The following is a 16,974-nucleotide window of genomic DNA, read 5'->3' as shown; positions in this document are numbered from 1 at the left end:
CTGTGACGGAGGAATGTGTTGACCCATAGAGTCAGGATAAGGGATATCTGGAGGGAACTTGTGACCAAAGGAACTACTCGGAGTGCTTTGGGCATTTGATCATGGTCACTTCCTGGACGCCTCATTCTACATGTTTTCTTGGCATGTCCAACTGGGAGGAGGTGGGGCAGGCCAGGGACATGCTGGAGAAATTATATATCCCATCTGGCTGTAGAGTGACTGGGATCCCCCGAGGAGGAGCTGAATGGGGAGGTTAGGGAAAAGAATGCATCTGTAAATGTCCATATAAACTGGGTATTTGGCCAGGTGTGCAGAGACTTTTCATTCTTCATGTTTTCATGTGTACATACAGTACAAGTGCGCAAGCTGATTAAACACACACCATTTGTCTTGGGTTAAGGAGAGAAAAAACATTTGGAAAAAGACTGGATTCGATTTCCATGTTGTTTGCTGTTGTGTGTGCACGAAAGAGTGAGAAACAGATGGAGAACCAGGTTTATTCCCTGGAAAGACAGACACAGAGCGACAGAAGGCATGCATCCTGTTTTCTTCATCTCCTGTCTCTCTCACCCCCCTGTGCTCATCACGTCTCTTGTGGGGTTCTGTTGGGCCAGCCCCTCTTGTCAAAACAAAGCAGAGGGGTGGGCATTTGGGGTTGTTTTGGTTGAAGCAAGTGTGTGTGTGTGTGTGTGTGTGTGTGTGTGTGTGTGTGTTTTCAAGTGTGTAACTGCAAGCTTGTGTGTGATTCAGTCCAGGCCTAGTAAACAGAACAGGCCCTGTGGTTGTCAGTCAAGGACAAATAAACACTGGTCTTCAAACGTTCAGTGATGCACTGAACAGCACCAAGTCAGTCAGACTGTATATTTCTATACTATATGACCAACAGACAAATGTAGCCCTCTGTTTCTCTCAAGACTAATCGGCTAGCTGATTCATGTGTAGTGCACTCTACAGCAGAGGCTGAACGCAGTTGTGGTGATTGAAGCACAGGTGTTAATAATGACAGATGGATAGTCTGTGTCAGTGTACCTTATTCAGTCTAACAGGCCTAACAGGTCAGGTGGTTTTTCAACCTCGAGTGTTGCATAGTCATAAATATTTTACATAATAAAGAAATACTTGAGACTTTCAGGGGCTTATTTGTTGGAAAAACAACACCAACGCGTCCAACGTCAACAACATTGATATGAAACCTCTGTGTAACTAGCTGGCATGACTACGACTATAATTCAACACGTGCGGTCCACGGTTTCTTGCATTCTGATCAGATGTAATACAACTGAAAACAAATCTGACCCACATGAAGTTGTAAAAGTTGAATCTGACAGTGAAATTGATTTCATGCAGCTTTACATTTTTTTTCTCTTTCTTTTTTTGAAGTTAGTTTCCATTAAAGCCAGCTGATAAAGTCATGAAAACTTTGAAACTTTTTCATTTCATTCTAATGGCATTTGATTTGATGACTGTATTTTTTTTATCATGTAGATGGTTTTTACGAGATCTCCTTGGCTTTACATACTGTACATTCCAGGGGCACTGAACGAGTTTCACAGCAAAATGCACCACAGTAAAGGCAGATAGTTTGCTTCCACCCTGGTTTGTCTACATCAACAAATCCACAGTGTTTGTGTGTCACCCGGGCTGCGAAGGAGGGTCCTGACATGAATTGAGCCAGTCAGATTTTTGACCAAGATGGCAAGAGGGAAAAGATCCAAAAACACCATTCAGTCTGTCACTGAGCAAGATAGAATGGCCTATTCAACATGCAGAACATGTTAACATGCTAATCAGCACTAAACACAAAGTGCAGCTGCGACAGAGGGGAATGTCATCATTTGTAAATCTATTTTCTATACTCACTTATCCTGTGCAGGGGCTGGATTCTGTCCCAGCACACACTGGACAGTTTGCCAGTCCACTTTACCTGCATCTCTTTAGACTGATCCCAATTCAGGAAACCTCACACAGGCATGGAAAAAACATACTAATTCTATATAGAGAGGTCCTTGGTTGGCTGGACATACCTGCTGTAAAACAGCACCAACCACTGAGCCACAGAATTTGCTGTGCAACATTCAGGAAGCTCTAAATGAAACCTTTAGTCGCTTCTTATTTGATTGATTGAGGTAAGTGTGAAACTGACTGGTCTGACTATGAGGAACTGAATGATTCGTTCATTCCGTAGCAGCGAAGGAGAATTTAGACTAACGAAAGCCTACTCAGTGTGTGACGGGGGAGAATACTACCTTTCTCTGGTGTGCTTACCTATGTGACTGCATACTGATCTCATGCCAGTAAAAACTCTTTGGGTTTTTAATTTCCTGGTTCTTCTGACTCAGACAACTTACTTTCAGACACATGAGCTGCATGCCTTTCTATGCCATCATCGGCCAATAATAAGGCTTTCCACTGGAGACCTTTTCACTGTATAGACTGCTGCTGATACCAAGTCCTGATCTGTTATCAGTCTAGAGCTGTTACTCTCCATCTCCAGCATGAACTGAATAGTGAATTGCAGTTTGGAAGCTGTGTTTCATGTGGGAAATGTTTCTGAAACAGATAAAAACTGAAAGCTTTGAAGTGATGGGGGGATAATGGGATAAAAGGCACACTTTCGAATGGTCTTTCCTTGATTCATGCTGTTGCACTTGAAAACACAAATGTGATGGAAGCAGATAATGAAGACTAAAAAAAGAGAAGACTTGAGAAGATCAAACCCCACACCTTCACACAGCTGAACACTCACTGCATAAAGTAAAGATGACTCTCAGACTATCGATTTAACAATCAACAAAGGGTTGAAAATGGATTTGGCTTTATATAACTGCCCTGTTACCGCCCAACTGCCCATGAAACCCATGTGTTGTTGAATATGGTCAGCCTCGTATGTTTTGGTAAAAAATCGGTTGTGTCTTACAGCTCAGTGCTGCCTGAGGCCACTGCTCCAGTCCAAGCCTGCCTCTGTTGAGTCATGAAGCAACTGGGCTAAAATGTGTGAAGCTTTGAGTTCACACACATCATCTCAACAAGAAGCAACTGCGCCATACTACCCAACCATTTTACCATAATTACTTTTCGATTTCTGTTAACATCTCTGGTGTGCACAGGCACACAAACTAACATTCACAGTGTATCAGAAGCAGTGCAGGGGGCCAGGGTGTGTTCTGTTTTTCCCATTGTTATCTTGATGCTTTCATACATAGATAGATAGATCACAGACCAGTTCCACTACTTTACCCCAGGGGGCAGGGAGTTACCCCCAGGTAGTGCCCCAGAGAGAAGGGGGGCTGCTGTGTCCGAGGTATTGAATTATGACCCTAACTCTACGTATAAGACGTCCGCTGTGACGCTTTCTAAGCAGTTTGTTGTCAACCTCATCTGGGGTCAAAAGACAGTTTGCTAAACCCCTCACCCAAACAGACTGTCCACTCGTAGCTTAGTAACAGTGAGTAAAAAACTAGACATGAAATACTAGTTTTGCTGATCATGCTTATAACAGTAAGGCTTACTACCTTCATGTTGCAATGCCAGAACAGTGGTGATCACTAACTAGTAAGAGAGATAACTTTTTGCCTGAAACATGCAGCTTTAGCTTCGGGCTTCAGCATAACATCATAACAGTAATAAGATAAGATATTCCTTTATTAGTCCCACGACAGGGAAATTTGATGACCCCTTATAGGGTTACCTACCAGTAGAGCTGGGTGTTGTTTCAAAAATGATGATACAAGTACCAATACCAGTACCTTTTAAGCGACACCAACACCAATGAAGTACTTAGTTCAATACCTTTTCTCCATACTTGATGAGGTGCTTTATCATGTTACTTATATTCCCAGTTATTCTTGATGCAATCCTTCCACACTTCAGACGACACAGGCATGTTGTTAAGCCATACTTTGAAAAGTTTTGGCTGTGCCTGAAGTGCTACCTCTGTCATATACACTGCGTTCGACTTCACCACCATAGACTGTGGGTGTGTGTGGGTTGTGGCTGCTCCAGTAGTGGGCCAATCACATAACTCTTCAGGTGACTGGCTGCAAGCAAAACCTTTTTTTTCAAGATCTGTTCACAAAAAGGATCAATTGCAGGTATTGTTTGACTGGGGAAGATTCAACACTAGTTAATACTGGGTTATTTCAGGCGATGCCTTAAAGGCATCGAGTAATGACACCCTGCCCTACCAGCTGGAAACGTAACAAGTCAGCTGAAAGCCTCAAGTGTTGCAAAAGGCCCCACTTGAAGGCGGAGTGAAAAGCCGGCCATCATAGAGGGAGGAGGCACGGGCAGGGTGGTGTGATAAAAATGGGGATAACTGTGCACATTTCCAGAACGTCTCCCCTGGAGGAAATTCACAGTGTTGCTACAGTTGTGGAAAGAATGAAAAAAAGAGAGCTGAGAGAGAGGTTCAGCCCCTGCTTACTTTTTCACCTCCGCACAGCTAGCCAGTCGTGCTGTCAAGTAGGTGTGAACGTTGGATTGTCGGTTTCGGAAAGTTACAGAAATGTTGATGCAAACTACACTGGCTCCTTAAATCAAAAGTCCAAGATGGGTTGTGAAGCAGAGCCTCTGAAAAATGCCTGGAAATAAACCCCCTGAACTTGTCAACATCCACCATTCCTGAGCGCTTCTCTGCAGTCTGATTGGGTTTCCTGTGGGTTGTACTTAAACTGGGGGATATGATGGCAGCGATTTAGCTTCTTCCACATAAATTGCCTATGTTTAGCTTCTAAAAGTGTCAAATGTTTTCCATTTCCCCTCACACTGGCTGGGTGTGTCTCAGCTTTGCAGAACAGCATTTCATTCCATGGAAAACCAACCACACAGCAGTGAAATCACACACATGCACAAACACACACATGTTGACTGACAGGAGAAGGAGCTCTCTGTAGCCACAGCTATCAAAGCATTTGCCCTGCACATTACACCCATACTTACACCCTGGACTCCAAGCCAAAGCCTGTACCACCTCAATAAAAGTGCTGACCTACACATGGCAGACACCCTACCTCCATGAAAATCCGTCTAAATTAAGACTCAGACTGAAAATACTCCTCACATTTAACCCCGCTGACCGCTTAACCTCCAAGCAATATACACATCAATTACAATTAACTGTGCTAACTAACTTATGCTAACTGCTGATAAAGAACAAATTCGTGGGCCCATAAAAACCCTTTTAATGAGGTTCAATGAAGGCAGAGGAAACTTTGAACATGAATCTACATTTCTGTGTAATGACATACATGGCAACTAGCCACCATTTCTACTGTCTCAGTTCCCTGCTATCCAGACCACAGTGTCTGTGAAGTTTACAGGAATAAAGCTTTACAACCTGTTAATGATTGTGGTGGGTCCACTGCCAACCTCTGATAGCAGTAATGTGGCTGCTGGCCAAATGTGATATTCTGAAGCTCACAGGCAGGTTTCTAAAGCCAGTGTGAGAAAGGGACTGTCCTATGTGGGTAGTAGATTCCTTTAACATCTACTGAATCACTTTTTTTTTCTTTTGTGGCTCGAACAAATATTTGAGAAAATAATTGTTTCTGTTAAATTCGTTCAATTACAGAATTAATAATATGGAAAGGGGGAGCTTCTCTTCATCCGTTGCCATGAGTTAATGTTGATACATCGATCTTCTGTTGATACTAACTCTACACTTCCTGCACATGCTGTCCACTAAAAGCTATGATGGCTGTGATACTACCTGAGAAAGCATGATAGTGGAGAGAGAATCAGTAAACAACAAGAACAAAAGAAAGGGAGAACCACGCACCATGCACATCAAGAATTTGTCACAATTTAGGTAAACGTCAAATTTCCGACATGTAGTGTAGTTCAGCTTAGAACCTAGACATGTTTAGCGTAGCCTTTCCTGCAGTTAGACTTCCTTCCCTCTGAGAGTGAATGAGATGTCATTGGGTAACATTTCTGTGCTGTTGGGCAATGCCCTGGGCCCTAACACGTTCTGTGGTATAAAATGTGGTCAAGAATCAGGATTGGACTCCTCTGAAATAACTCTATGCATTCCATTTGTTGAGAACATTTTTTTGAAAGCACAATATAAACAGGTGCTGTGATACATAAGTGACTTCTTGTACATTAATAAAAAAAAAAAAAGCAAGCATCTCTCTCAAACACCTTCAGCAAAGACACGGTCACACACTTCACATTCAATCCAAACCATCCTGAACATAAGCGCTCCTCGTGAAACCAGGACGCAGTAAAGAACACTGAACACTCCAGACAACATCACAAACAGCAAAACGTCGTCTACACAGAGATAAATCAAATTTCACAGGGAAGATTCATATCAGGTCCACTGGATTTCTTTTATCTTGCCCGAATCTTGGCTTCGGTCCATTTGACACATCAATTAATGTTACAGGACACGTCACATTACACATGTATTTCTATTTATTTAGTAGGCACATAATTGGCAGCCCACTTGAATTTTTTCCATATGAGTGAAAATTGGACTAATGATATCAGGTGTGTTTTTTCGTTTCTCTAAATGACTTCTTGGCAGATAACATAATGTAACACGAATAATTACAGATTATAATTATGCCACGCGCAGATATTCCTTCACTTGACGCCACATATCCAGACTTGGGTAAAGGTGAGGTCACAGATAGTTACAAGCCTGTAATCCCACGCTTGTAACTATGGCTGTTGTGAAGAGTGACTGCTGCTGCTTCAAACTGAGTTTTCAGCATTAAAAATTCTTATTCTAGTATCCAGTGGACAATGTACTGTGCAGAGGACGGACATCTTTTTCCACCAGTGGCACTGAATGTGACATCAGTTCCCCTGTGTTTGACCATTAAGGTACCCTCCTCATAACGGCTAAATGCTGCGCTGTAGTCCATACGCAGACACAACGCTCAATGGGACTTTGCTATTTGACTTCAATAAGTGTGTTTTTACAGTGGAGATTCCACAAAGCAGATTATATTCACAATCTGGTTTAAAGTCACAATTAAGCACCTCTAAAATCAAGAAGACCTGATGGGTCATTTTTACTAGTGATATTAGGAAAAGCACACATGTTCTGATCACTGATGACATTAACTGTGGCTCTGATCTACCCAAGAGTCCTAGTAAGACATGGAAGTGTGACAGTGAGTCAGCATACACAATACCAGCTCCTGAAACTGAAGCAGCTGAATGGACTCCAGTCATCATTCATTTCATCATTACTTGTGGTTTTCCTACTGTGATGAAGGCTGGTGGTAGTTCTTCTAAGTCTTTCACACGGGAGCTGCATGTCAGAGGGGGCATCAGAAGGCTAGAAGGTTTCCACCACTACAGTTACTACAGTAGCCAGTGTTTACTCAGTCTTGCCAAAACCAATCCATGTTAGGTCTGTAAAATTTGGGTCAAATTACTTTAACCTAATTATCCGAGTCTGTGCACACGTACGAAAGGTACAGGGGGGTCACGAGACAACTGGGTTCATGGGAAATGTAGTCTTGGATATACACAAGCGCTAACAATTAAGGCAGCAACTAATGATTATTTTCATTATTGATTAATCAATTATTCCTTTGGTCTGGGACCTAAAGTAAATCATATGACTATTCAATTTTCATTCCAGGTCCTGATTAATGTGTTGATCAGCTAATTGGTTCATCGCTTAATTGTTCCAGCTCTACTAACAACACATATGGTGTAAGGCTGAGACCCCACTGTCTCACTAGATCCTGTCACAAAGAATTTTGACAGGGACATACTGACCACTTTCAAATAATTAAAAATGCACTCTCACACACACACACACACAAAACCATAGACACAATACCAACTTTTACCATCTATTCTCCGACTCATGGCCACACCAGTCTCCACTGCAACTATGTGCTACGGAGCTGGATTATTAGTTATTCCTTAGGCTTCAGTTCTAAATTAACCGGTTTGGTTCCCCAGGGTGAAACTGCCTTTGATTTCCAGTTTGTTATGAGAAAAAAAATTGCAGAACCAGCCCATAACTGAAAGGGGAAGCAAATCTAGGGGCGTCTATGACCTGTGACCACCCACTAACCTAACTGAGAGAGAGAGCCTGACATCCAAAAGGAGGTGAAGGTCAGAGAACAAACCAGGCTGTCAGAATGATGCACTCATTTTGAATTCCTGACCTGTGACTCAGGTTTGAGGTAGACAACAGCACTGGCCTGATTTGGTCCCAACGCTGAGCACTAAGCACATTAGCAGATTTCTGAGGAGATTGGAAAACCAGGGTCTTGGCCGGTACCAGGAATACTTTGGCTCCCTTTCATGTTACCCCTCAAAAAAAAAAAAAAGACTGAAAGGGAGATTATATGACGTGAGAGTTTGGTGACAGAAGGTAAGGTTACAGCCCAAGAGCCTCACAAATGCCTGGCAGCAACTTTTAAACAACAGTGTAATTACCATGCAAACAATAGATGACACACCAGACTGTGAGCTGGTGGCACTCAAGGGCCAAAGAGAGCAGACAGCAGCCACACAGCACCACACAGCACCACACAGCACCACACAGCACCACACAGCACCACACAGCAGCCTCACAGCACCACACAGCACCACACAGCACCACACAGCACCACACAGCAGCCTCACAGCACCACACAGCACCACACAGCACCACACAGCAGCCTCACAGCACCACACAGCAGCCTCACAGCACCACACAGCAGCCTCACAGCACCACACAGCAGCCTCACAGCACCACACAGCAGCCACACAGCACCACACAGCACCACCGGAGACTGAGGTGAAACATCACACTGCTCACAGATCTGCACATGCTCCAGGCTATGGACCTTTTGGGGGGGGGTGTTAGGCCCAATTTGTTTTCTTGCCATGATGATTCAGAGCTTTTTACTCTGTAATTACCGCTAATTCCTCCATTTCTAACTATAATCCTACAGATTTTGTTCGCTCTAGTTTATTCTCACTAATCCGTATCACTGTATCATCAGTGTGCTGCAGAACTAAAATGAGTTTCTCTTTATCATAAATCTCAGTGAAAACTGTTTGTCAACAAGGGACGTTATATTACCACACACACACACACACACACACAGCTACCGTACACACCAACCTCAGTTAATAAATCTGACAATTTAACAGGTGTAATAACAAAACGCTTATAATAAGCTTTAAGACATATTAAGACTGCATTCACACCCATTAAACCACACTAAATATGCTATCGGCTGTTTAAAGGAATTCCACATTTGCATGTTACGTCGTTATATGTTGGATTATTTCCATGCCGAACTAAAGACTGGTTCCCGGAGATACGTAAAAAACCATTTAAATCCCAGTTTCCGTAACGTGTCGCCTCTCCGGACAACACATCCTGTAAATACACTAGGAGTGGAAACGGTGCCTTCGCTTCGTGTCGCTGCTCGGACACTGACGTCGTGCAACAGGTGGCGGCAGCCCGAACAACACGTCCCGCAGGACTCCTCACCAGTTCAGCTGCTTTAATAGTAACAACACTGTAGAATGGGCCCATTGACGGTGGTTTCGCTCACAGAGGGAAAAAAAAAAAGAAGTTGGGCAGTCAGCTAGAGGCGAACACAAACACGGCACCATTAGCGCAGAAAGTCCACACAAAGAAGAGCGAACTTTAAGAGGACTTACTGTTACGGTAGGTAGGTGGTGGGGGGGGGTTATTCCAGTCCAGCCGTGCTGCTCCGAAGACTGGCTCGACGTGAGAGCACCATTACAGACTAATGGTAAGAACTACCGAGCGATTCCTGTCGTTTCGGATGAGGAAATCAAGTGAACAGGCTCCGTCCTGCGCCGGCTGCCCCCATCGTCCCCCGCTCCTGGAGGAAACTGTGGACTTCTGAGAGTAAAGCCGCTCCGTGGGATCAGGACTTCCGTTTACGCTCTTCAAAATAAAACACGACAAAAAAACAAAAACGGTTCACACCATTTTAACACCCAAAGGACAAAATAGTCTGAGTAGGTTAAATGTGTCTTTTGACCGTTGAGCTGCTATAAATCACATCCCAAATGTACCCTAATCTAATATCTAATTCTGGGATGCAGCAGTATTTCTTTAAACCCCCCCACCCCCACCCACACACACACACACACACACACACACACACACACACACACATAGCACTGCAAAGAACAAAAACAAACTCTGCATTAACTTTCACATCACGTGTCCAGACTGGGAAAATGTCCCTCTTCTCTCAAGTTCAGCTGAGCGAGAGCACCCTTTTAGAAGAAGACTCAGGCTGCTGGAAACGCTCTCAGGAGCAGACGCAGAACGCTCATGTGGAAAATGCAAAAACTCAGTGAAATGCAGGGAGAATGTTTGTGTGTGTGACCCTCTCAGCGAGCCACAGTTACATGTTATTGGCCCATGCAGTAAGATTTTGCTGCTTCTGCAGAGATATAACAAAACCTCGTCCTCATCAGCTACAAATGTCGAAAACCTACTTTTGATATGAATGATTTTGGTCTTCGTGCGCCTGTTAACACGAGCACTGGCTGATAGAGGGAAACACTGTAAAAGTAAAAATTCACTAATTACATTTTTAACTATTCATTTATTCATCTTCTATTAATATCACAAGTGTTAGTTAGTTAGATTTGTTTTTGTTGTTTGCAGTATGCATTCGTGTTTTAACTGTCATCATTACCTACATCATACATACTGTACATACATACATATCCGGAGCAAGACCACCAGGCTCAGGAACAGCTTCTTTCCAGAAGGACCTCTAGTTTCTATATTTTATTTGTTATTTGATATTTATCTTGGCTTAAAACGGGACCTGAGTACCTCCCCATGTGTAAACGTGTGTTGGTATGACAAATAAAGTTCCTTGAATCCTTGAATCCTGTACATATCCTTGTAATTCCACTTGTCTTGAAGGAAGGTGGTGGTGGTGGTGGGGGGGGGGGGGGGGGGGGTTTATGTCATTATAACTCAAACATTCAGACCCGTGTATTTTTGTGATGGAAAATTTCTAAACTTGTTATAATCCAATAAGAATCCAAATGAAAGGCTAGGCTGAAGTTAGGCCGTTGTTTCACACAGGTGAAAGAGTAACGTCCTCGTTTAATCATTTCATGTAGTTCAGCTTGGTTTACACGTGAAACCACATTCACACAACTGAGTTTGAAATGGAGAATTGTACATCGTTTCAATGGAGCTGAAAACAAAAGTGATTTATCAGCTGAAAATGATCAGTATGCATAAGAAATCATAATGTTAGAACAGAAGCACATCATAAAGACCTGTACTTTAACACACACGACAAAAAACATACAAAACTACATTACAGTCCAAATTAAATTAACACTGTTTAACCTGATGTGCTGCTGTTATCCCAGTACATCTGACAAACTCCTAAAACCTAAAACCAGATCACCAAATCAAAGATTAGGTCAAATACTGCATGTTTTGCAAATCCCTTTTCCTGCTTAGTTAAATGTGTGGATTTCTCGTGTATATACAGAAAGGCCACGTTAAAAGGCAACAGCATGTATACCTACAGTACGTGCTTACACCAGTTTTCCACACTACATCATGTTTTCTCTTATTCAAAGCGAAAAGATTCTTACAACCTTTAAGCGTCGCCCACAACAGTTAAACAAACCATGTCTGTGATTAATGCCTCAAAAATGAGCACATGTGACAAGCTAGTGTGAAATGATTACACATTTTCAGCTAATAATCTGCAGCTACACCTGTCCATCGTGTAACTATATGAATAACACGTCATAAATAAATGTTTTCTTTAGTAAGCAAGTCACTATTCAACAAAGGCAAGCTTGAGAGACCAGTTTTTACAGGATAATGTGCCTTAAAGGGGTAGTTTGGAATTTGAAGTGGGGTTGTATGAAGTACTATACTATACTACTGTAGACAGAGATGAGAACACCCCAGTTTGGAGAAGCAGGTAGGGGTCCCCGATTTTGTCAATGGAGTCTGGTAGCTTTGAAGCAAGTGATGACATAGAGAAAGAGAGAGAGAGAGAGAGAGAGAGAGAGAGAAAGAAAACAGCTTCAGGTCCCTGGTGAAATGGCTGATGACAAAGTAAAATTGAGAAACTCTTCTACATATAGCACACAGCCAAACTGGGAGTGCGTTGACTGTAATCTACTGTAGTTAATACACTGACTGACTTCAGATAACCCCTCTTAAAATATTCCAAACTCTCATTTTAAACCCTTTGAGGATTGATTCCAAACAGAGCACATAATGACATAAATATATTCCCGGTTTTTGACATTTTGTATTTGTGTTGCATCATTATTAAAAATCAACTATTATGTAACTTTCCAGATTTTTTTTCTAATGTAATGTAAAAGAATGCATGAAGCATATTTTTAAGTTTACTAAAAAGTGCTGTCAGATGTTACTGTTCTATTTCAAAGCAAAAGATTCCAGGATTGACAAAAAGTAACCTCCATTACAGCTCCATGTTGAGGCCAACGCTTTCATTTAGTCGCCCCCTACTGTACAAACTGTGAACATCCACTGGACAAACTGTCACGAGCTGTTAAAGTAGCCCTCAGTAGAGTTACTAAGTTACAAAATGATTTATATTCTAAAAAGGGTACTTGAAAAGGAAATATTGCATCCTTTTTAAATGTCTGACTTCTTCAGTGAAGTTCTAAAAGGCACGCCATTGCCAGGTTTATTTCTGTAACACAGCTCATTGCAATCTAAAAAAAATGTCTCCTCTTCCAGCTCTGTAAATGACATACACTACTCACTAAAAGTTAGTGATATTCAGCTTTCAGGTCAAATTTCAGGATGAACCTAAAATGCATTCTAACCTTTCCAGGTGAACTTAATGTGACCTTCTCTAAACCTTTGAATGCACATGTCCAACTGTTCAGTGTCTCAGTACTTTCTGCACCAGCTGCTGTTCTCTAACAAGAAGCTTAACAGCAACATTCACAACAGGTTTGATCCATGAATCCACCAATACATTTCCTGCTTCAGTTAGAATTGGTATTTAAACAGTCCTCCTCATCCTGCTGTTCACATTCTGACATCATGAGACCAAGACGACACCTAACAGTTGATCAGCAGCACCTCAACACTGGAGGCTTCAAACAGGAAGTCCTCAGACGGAGGTGTTCACTGAGCTTAGAGGGTCACAGAGTGTCATCAGGAGGTTGGAACAGTGATACAGAGACTGGAAGAGTCACAGAAAGGAGAGGAGTGGACGTCCTTTGGCCACATCCCAATTTATTGAGACACTGAAAATGTTTTGTTGTGGTATACCTACCACTGTTGGTAGATTTTCTTTCAATAAATTGTTTAAAATGAAGAAATGACCATTGCATGCTTCTACTTAAATGCCCTACTTTCACGATATAATATCACTGTAGCATTAACTTTTTACATTTTCCATAAATTTCACCTGAAAGTCGAATATCCCTAACTTTTTGTGAGTAGTGTATTTGCACTTTTAGCACTTTGGAGGAGGAGAAATAACAAAAATGTAATATGTACAGAGGTGTCATAATGGAAAGAAACAATAATATTGCTATCATAGCTGCAATCCTGTCATGCACAATTTGGGTTGTTTTAACATGAATATATGTGCTGGAGTGAAAACCTTGTGTAACCAGTAAGTGAGATAAATGTCAGTGTGTGCGGCTTTGGTTAAAACTGTCGGCCTCCTCAGAATCTGGAAACTCCACAGGCGGTTTGCAGCAGCGACGGCCGCTCCCTCCCTGTCTGAACGGGGCGAACCGCAGCCACTTCTTCACCACATCAGCGTACTGGTGATGTGTGGCCTCCTTACCCACGGGTGTTCGTTTCAGAGCACCTAAGAGGAGAAGCTGAGGGTTATCCTTTGGGATAAAGGACAAGGCTAGCAAACAGATCACACACAAAGACCAAAGCTACCAATTCATTAGTCCACCTCTGAGTACTTCCTGACGTCAATGGCGCACTATGGCATAGAAGAAGATACACTGCCTGTCCAAAAAAAAAAAGTCGCCAACCGGATTTAACTAAGCAAATAGGTAAGAGCCTTCCATTGGGTAATTACTGCAGTGATGAATATGTTTCAGCTGGCAACAACTTATTTAACCCTAGATGATGCGGTGAGTAGCTTCTCATTTCTTAAACAACCATGTCAGAAGACACATCCTGTGGTCGTGGAAAGGATGTTAATCTGTTTCAGGTGGGTCAAATTATTGGCCTGCATCAAGCAAACCATCCAACGCATTATTAAAACCTGGAGGGATAGTGGTGAACCATCATTTTCGAGGAAGAAATATGGTCAGAAGAAACTCTTGGATGGTCGTGACGGGAGATCACTTAAAACGTTTGGTGAAATCATATCGTAGGAAATCAACAGTAGAACTCACGGCTGTGTTTAATAGTGAAAGTAAGAGCATTTCCACACGCACAGTGCAAAGGGAACTCAAGGGATTGGGACTAAACAGCTGTGTAGCCCTGAGAAAACCACTGATCAGTGAGGCTGATCGGAAAAAAAGGCTTCACTTTGCTAGGGAGCATAAAGATTGGACTCTGGAGCGATGGAGGAAGGTCATGTGGTCTGATGAGTCCAGATTTACCCTGTTCCAGAGTGATGGGCACATCAGGGTAAGAAGAGAGGGGGATGAAGTGATGCACCCATCATGCCTAGTGCCTACCGTACAAGCCACTCTCCCATCATCAATACAAGATCTTGGCGGAAAATTAATGCAACTCTGGATGGAAATAAATGTTGTGACATTGCAGAAGCTTATTGAAACGATGCCACGGCGAATGTGCGCCGGTTACTCAAAGCTAAAGACGGTCCAACAAAATATTAGAGTGTATATCACTCTGTGATACACTCCCAACAGGGAGGATACATTTCTGGTTGATTTTAGTCTTTTCATTGGATTTGTGAACAACAAAAATAGAAAACATTACCAAACTTATCCTCGAAGCTTACAGTATCCACCTCAAGTAGCAGTTGGTTGAACTTTGGTTTTCTTGTGCAACACTTTGAAATGGCTTACTTAACAATGTATACCAGTGTTGAACAATGATTTCACGGTGGTTGCTTTCATCGCGGCATAGCTTTTACTGTATTACACTGGTTAATACAGTGGAACACAGGCATAAAAATAAAAGCACTCCAGAGCCGGCAGCATAAATCATTCGCTCGCAGCGTAGATGATGATTGGAGTAAGAGTAATCAATACACACACACAATGTCATTGCTGACTATTCGAAGATAGATTACACTGAGAAAAGTCTAAGTCAATCATATCTGTGTTGGTAGAAAAAAGCTTTATGCCACGACAACAGCATAACTGTATCATACTCATTCAAAGTATTTATGGTGAAGAATGCACTATATATATCATTTTGCTGCTGTGACACACATTCCCAGCGTGTGGGCTCTATCAGGTTAGTCATATGTTATACTGTATTCAGTAGTTTCAAACAGGATGCACACTTACGGAAGAGGACCCCCTGGAGACGAGTGTTTCTGAAGCTTCTCTTCTGTCCGCGGCCCACCCAGTTCAGCTCAGAGCCCACGGCAAACGAAAGCACAGCCTGCATAAGGCGTCTCACTGCATCATCGACCGTAGCCCCGCCCATCCGCGACAGGTAAGACACCTTGACACATTTTGACACGGTATCAACATCAGTTTCACGAGAGGCACTGAGATTTCGCACAAGCTCCTCGTGGCGCCCGAAGTATCACACGACGCGGAAAAAGCACCATTTTATTAACTACCATTCTCTTCTGTGTTCCCGCGTCCTCCAGCTGTCGCTCCATCTCGTCCAGCTGCTCGAGGGTCCTCAGGGGCAGATCCATGTCCAAAGCCTCCACGTCCTCCTCCTCGGAGCCGGTCTGACCCTGCAACCGGGCCTGCAGGTCCCTCAGCACTGCCCACTGCCTCCGCTGCTCCTCTTTGATCTCCACCAGCAGGGCGATGATCTTCCTCTGAACAGCAGTCTCTGAGGAGGAAGAGGAGAGGAGTGTGACGGGGTGGAGTAAAGGGGGAGACTATGGTTTAAGTTAGATGAGTAAATCTGGATGGTCATGTGATTATCTTCATAACTATCATTAGTGCATCTACTACTATTAGTGTTAGCTATTCAAAGTATTTGATTCCACCCCCCCACCCCACCCCCCCGCACATTTGCAACTTTTGCACTACTCTCTTGCACTACATCTACCTCCATTGTATATACCGTTGACAAAGAGTTCTATATTGTTTATTACTGTACATAGAGAGTCAAGTTTCACCAAGTCAAATTCCTTGTTTGCCTGCTCAAACTTGGTCAACAAAGTTGATTTGATTTGATTTGATTTGACTTTTTTATTTTCTCTTGCTTGCATTAGTCTAAAATAGTTGGGGTTTTTTGTCTTGTTGTTGGTTTGGCAAAATGATCAAAGAGACATTTAAGACATTCACTTCGAATCAAACCATCATCTGTCAGAGACAAGTGTTCAGGATTACACTTTTTTTTTAAAAAAAGTAGTGAACATGAGCTGAATTGCACCAAATAAAACTAGAAACAGTCAAATAAAAGTATTTCCTCAGGTAAAATAAAACTTTTGGCTCAGATAATAACAATAGAAGTTAGACTAGAGAGTTCTATGTTTAAAGAGCACAGACTGCTCACCACCTTCACTGACACTACCTCCACCTGTCCACCTGTCCACCTGTCCATCCGTCCCCAGGCTCTCTACCTGTGGATGGGGCTGTGGGCGGGACCAACTTGTCGGCGGCTCCGGAGCTGCAGGCGGACGAAAGCAGCGGCTCCGCGCCGAAACTCTCGTCCCCTCGGCGGGGCTCGTCTTTGCACTCTCCCCCTGAGCGCTTCCAGACGTGCTCGGCCAGACTGTGCATCTCCTCGGACACGGCGGACAGCCTCTGCTGAAGGCTTTCCACAGCAATGTCAGCCATGTGTTTGTGCACAAAAGCTTCCCCTCGGCGCCGCAGCGGCCAGTCTGGACCCTCCGTATTATCATGCTCCAT

General features: G+C 42.9%; 2 protein-coding genes across 2 annotated transcripts in view; both read right to left on the bottom strand.

Annotated features, from left to right (window-relative positions):
- The window catches only part of rin2a (Ras and Rab interactor 2a), a 42,972-nt gene extending 33,180 nt beyond the window's left edge, over positions 1-9,792 (bottom strand). The window contains exon 1 of the mRNA XM_070840928.1: positions 9,634-9,792. The gene's annotated coding sequence lies outside the window, so the exon portion shown is untranslated. The remainder of the gene's footprint in view (positions 1-9,633) is intronic.
- Positions 9,793-13,594: 3,802 nt separating this feature from the next.
- Positions 13,595-16,974, bottom strand: LOC139211332 (uncharacterized). The gene is made up of 4 exons (XM_070841623.1): positions 16,686-16,974; positions 15,723-15,946; positions 15,442-15,601; positions 13,595-13,805 (listed from the first exon to the last, which is right to left on the bottom strand). The coding sequence occupies exons 1-4, from the start codon at positions 16,972-16,974 to the stop codon at positions 13,621-13,623; spliced, it is 858 nt and encodes a 285-aa protein (XP_070697724.1). The 3' UTR covers positions 13,595-13,620.

The sequence above is a fragment of the Pempheris klunzingeri genome, chromosome 12, assembly GCF_042242105.1.
Source record: "Pempheris klunzingeri isolate RE-2024b chromosome 12, fPemKlu1.hap1, whole genome shotgun sequence".
NCBI lineage: Eukaryota > Metazoa > Chordata > Actinopteri > Acropomatiformes > Pempheridae > Pempheris > Pempheris klunzingeri.
Note: the sequence above shows the minus strand (reverse complement) of the source record. Positions and strands in the feature narration are given on the sequence as shown.

Coding starts and splice junctions, on each gene's coding strand:
- LOC139211332 (XM_070841623.1), bottom strand. CDS start 16,974: ATGGAGCATGATAATACGGAGGGTCCAGACTGGCCGCTGCGGCGCCGA. Junction 15,947..16,685: donor GCCCACAGCCCCATCCACAG/GTAGAGAGCCTG, acceptor CTTCCTCCTCAG/AGACTGCTGTTCAGAGGAAG. Junction 13,806..15,441: donor TCTCCAGGGGGTCCTCTTCC/GTAAGTGTGCAT, acceptor TTCTCCTCTTAG/GTGCTCTGAAACGAACACCC.